Here is a 4,457-nt window from a genome sequence, read left to right on the forward strand (position 1 = left end):
TTGAGACTGGCCTTGCAAAAGAAGTGTTTTGCACCCATTAACAGCCTCTACTATAGTTGTAGTGTCTTTTTCCTGACTAATTTGAAGTTTGCATATAGTGTCAAGGAAGCATTGTTGGAGACGAGACAAATTGACTTCAGTTTGTGAAGGGGTATCTGCTGCATTGTTATTATTATCAATTTTTGGGTTGGTTGGTTTTAGGTTTTGTGAAACTTCAGATTTTTCTTCATTTATATTGTTAGCATCAGTCTTGGTTTGTTTTTCTGAAACCGTCATTACTTGATCATTTATTGCTTGCTGTGTGACCACTTCATTAGGTTCATGACCTTCGATTGTTTTCAAGGAGGTCTCGTCATTTTCACATGTATCTAATAGCTTCATTATTTCAATCAGAATTCAAAAATTTGTAAACAAGTTAAAATTTTATGAATAAATTATACCTACCTGACATATGTCCGTTAGGATTTCTTTCTCTCGTTGGTATTTAACTCGCTCCCCACCGGAAGTTAAAAACTAGTACTCAGGTGTACTGTTATGACTTCCGGTCCAGGTAAACGAGATCAGTTTTCACTCGGCGCTTGAAAGACACCTCGTATCAAACTTCTCATTTACGGGGAGGTAGGGTGGTCTGACATATGTCAGGTAGGTATAATTTATTCATAAAATTTTAACTTGTTTACAAATTTTTGAATTTTAATTTCATAAATTAAAAACCTACCTGACATATGTCCGTTAGGATTATCTCTGATTCCAAAGCAATCCCTTTCTGGATGTGGATAAATAGAAGTTTGCCTCTATAGATCTTTAGGAATCATTTTCCTCTTCTTCACATCAGTTCATTTTATATATATATGTACAAACATCTTTTTGTAGTTTTTAAAGTTTTATGATTTTTTTAAATATTTTTCTGCATTTTTTATAAAAATGTTTCCCACAACTTCATGTTGTAAGTATTTTCTATATACAGTTAAAATATATACCACTGTTAATATTTACACACAAAACTAAAACATTCTCTCCACCAAACTCGTCGGGAAAGTATTCAAATGTTTAAAAAATCCACCTGTACATCTTTCAAGTAAAAATTCACAAAAGTGTTGGCTTGACTCCAATCTGCACTATCTAAAATGTCTTTCATTTTTGCTCCTTTGAAAAGAGCCCAGGAAGGTCCAATTGATCTAGTAGAATGTCCTCTCACTTGAGGAATATCTTTCTTCTGTTTCTTATATGCATGTCTAATCACCTTAACTAACCAGCTTGAAATAGTTTGTGAAGACACTGGTCTATGTGGTTTATTTACAGTTAAAAACAATTTCAGTTCATCTTTGCCATTCTTGTCTCTTAAATCCTCTGTATTCCTCAAATAATGTGTCAAAGCCCTCTTAGGATCTAGTAATCTGTTGTTCTCAAAAGCTGGAACAAAAATAGTTGGACTTTGATGAGAAATTCTATCTTGTTTTGACAAACCATGACGTAAAAAAGTTACCCCTTTTTTCTGAACATTAACTGAACCTTCACCAATTCTCAAAGATTGCAAATCCCCACATCTTCTAAAAGTAGTAATTGCAATAAGAAAAATTGTTTTCCAAGTTATATATTTCAAACTAGCTTTTTTCATTGGTTCATAAGGTTCTTTCTTTAGTAAGTCTAAGACTAAAGGTAAATCCCACTCGGGTACAAGTTTTCGTTTAGGCGGTCTCGTATTAAAAACCCCTTTCAGTAATCTTATAATGTAAGGGTGTTGACCAACAGGGATTTTTTCAATGGGAGATAATACTGAAGACAGCATAGACCTGTAACCTGCAATTGTCCTATACTGTAAACCTTTGTCAAATAAATGTGTTAAAAAATTTGCACAATTTTCTAAAGAAGCTGTATAGGGATCGATATCCCGTTCAGAACACCAGCTATTGTATTTTCTAAATTTAGCTTTGTAATCCTTTTGAGTACCTGCCCGCCAAGATGCTGACAGGAGTTTCCTAGCGTTTTCAGAAAAACCTTTTGTTTTGAGCTGCTGGTCGATAGTAGCCATGCAGTTAACTGAAACACTTCTGGGTTCGGATGTGCCACTTTTCTCTTGCCCTGAACCAGCAGATTTTCTACTAGTGGAAGTTTTAGAGGACAAGCTACTAGTAGTTGTAACAACTGGGGATACCAATGTTGTCTTGGCCAATGTGGAGCTATCAGTATTATCTCGCACTGAAATTTTTGCATGTGCTGTAAAATTTTTGGAATTAGTGCAAGGGGGGGAAATGCATAGGCAAACATGTTGTTCCATTCTATGGATAGAGCATCCACTGCTAATGCTTGTGGGTGATTCATCCATGAGCAAAACACAACTGCTTTTTTGTTTTCGTTTGTCGCAAAAAGATCGATTGTTGGATGCCCCCAATTTTGAAAAATTTGATGCACAACTGAATGGTCTAATTCCCACTCTGTTGCCTGAATTTTTATCCGACTCAATTGATCTGCTAACACATTGTTTACTCCCGCAATGTGTGCTGCTTTCAGATAAATTTTGTTTTCTAGGGCAAACATCCATAAATCCCAAGTCCTTTGACATAGCTGAAGTGACCGAGTCCCTCCTTGCTTGTTTATGTATTGTACTACTGTAACATTGTCTGACCGAATCAAAACTAGTTTGTTTTTCAAAAATTTCTGAAATTTCTTCACAGTCAGAAAAACTGCTTCCAATTCTAGATTGTTTATATGTAACAGTTTTTGCTCCTCTGTCCAAAGACCCTGAGCTGTTAGATTGTTCATGTGACCCCCCCAACCCGACTTGGAGGCATCCGTCGTGATTGTAACTGAGGTCTGATTTTGTTTTAAAGATCTTCCCTGCATAATGTTTGCTAAAGACAACCACCATTTCAAATGAACTTTTAGGTTTGGAGTACATTGAATTTGAAAATCTAAACTCATTTTTGATGGGGTCCAATTTCGAAGTAAACGTAATTGGACAGGCCTCATAAATAACCTGGCATTCGGAATCAACTCTAGACAAGATGCCATTTTCCCCAATACTTCCATGTAATGTCTGGCTGTTACCATGCCATTCATTACTTTTTGTACTGATAAAAATAGACTCTGTATCCTGTCCTGAGTTGGTAATACTAAACCTTGATCGAACTTGAACACCGCTCCCAAATAAGTGATTGTTTGATTTGGTATTAAACTGGACTTTTCGTGATTGATTAAAAAGCCTAGTCGAACAAGGAGATTCAACATTATTTCTCGATCTATTACAAGTTTTTGCTGAAACTGATTGACACACATCCAATCGTCTAGATATACTGCTAGACGTATGTTTTGTTTTCTTAAATGGGCTGCAACTACTGACACCACCTTCGTAAAAACTCGTGGTGATGATGTTGGGCCAAAACAAAGGGCTTTGAACTGGTAAACTTGACCTTGAACAGAAAATCTGAGGTATTTCCTGTGATTTTTGAATACTTTTATATGAAAATAAGCGTCTTTTAAGTCCAGACTTATTGCCCAATCTCCTTGTTTTACTAAGTTTAACACCTTTGAAATTGTGTCCATTTTGAAGTGTTGCTTCCGAAGATACTGATTTAGTGGTTTCAAATTTATAACCGGTCTCATTTGTCCATTTTTTTTTGGAACTAGGAATAATGTACTGTAAAAACCGGTCATTCGTTCCTTGACTGGTACTTTTTCTATAGCCCCTTTTTCCAAAAGAGAATTTATTTCTAAATTTAAAATATCCAAATTTTTTGTACTGACTACTGTCTTTTTTATTCCCTGAAAAGGAGGTTTTTGCAGAAACTCCAGTTTGTAACCGTCTTTGATTATTGACAGAACCCACTGATCCTGAGTTATCTGCTCCCATTCTTGTAAAAAATGTGTTAACCGCCCCCCGACCGGTATGTGTATCTTCGGAAACTTCACTTTTCTCACCTTGTCATCTAGAGTATCCTGAGAATTTTCCTCCTCTACTGTTACTAGCCCCTCTTTTAAACTTAGGGATCCGAAAATGTGGAACTTCATTTTTAGTCTCACTATGCCCAACTTTTTTATCAAACTGTCTACTATTAAAATTTGGCTTATTTGAATAACCAGAACGATCTGATGACTCTGTTTTGTCCTTTACCACAAAAGGTTTCTTAGAACCAGAGGCTTCTGAAGAAGACACAGTCTTTCTCTTACCCAAATAGGATTTTTTCACACTAATTTCTGGTAGTAAGTCGTCCAGAGCTTTATTTTTCTCTTTACGAGTCTTGCGAAATTTTTCAAAGTCAGATCCAAACACACCATCTGCTGATAATGGTAAATCAGACAAGTCTCTAGCCTCATCAATTTCATATAAACCTGTATCAGTCATAGCTACTTGCCTTCGTACAATGTGATGAAAAGTACCTGTACGCCTCACTTGATCTAAGCTTTTAGTGGACATGGCAAATACATCTCTAACCTGTTGTATTGCTTTATCTGAATCT

At 35.9% G+C, this 4,457-nt stretch overlaps 1 protein-coding gene across 1 annotated transcript; it reads right to left on the minus strand.

Annotated features, from left to right (window-relative positions):
- Positions 1 to 1,042: 1,042 nt before the first annotated feature.
- Positions 1,043 to 3,850, minus strand: LOC134722709 (uncharacterized). The gene has a single exon (XM_063586331.1). It carries the CDS (start codon positions 3,848 to 3,850, stop codon positions 1,043 to 1,045), a length of 2,808 nt encoding a protein of 935 aa, XP_063442401.1.
- Positions 3,851 to 4,457: the final 607 nt, after the last annotated feature.

Source organism: Mytilus trossulus, chromosome 6 (genome assembly GCF_036588685.1).
Source record: "Mytilus trossulus isolate FHL-02 chromosome 6, PNRI_Mtr1.1.1.hap1, whole genome shotgun sequence".
Classification (NCBI taxonomy): Eukaryota; Metazoa; Mollusca; class Bivalvia; order Mytilida; family Mytilidae; genus Mytilus; species Mytilus trossulus.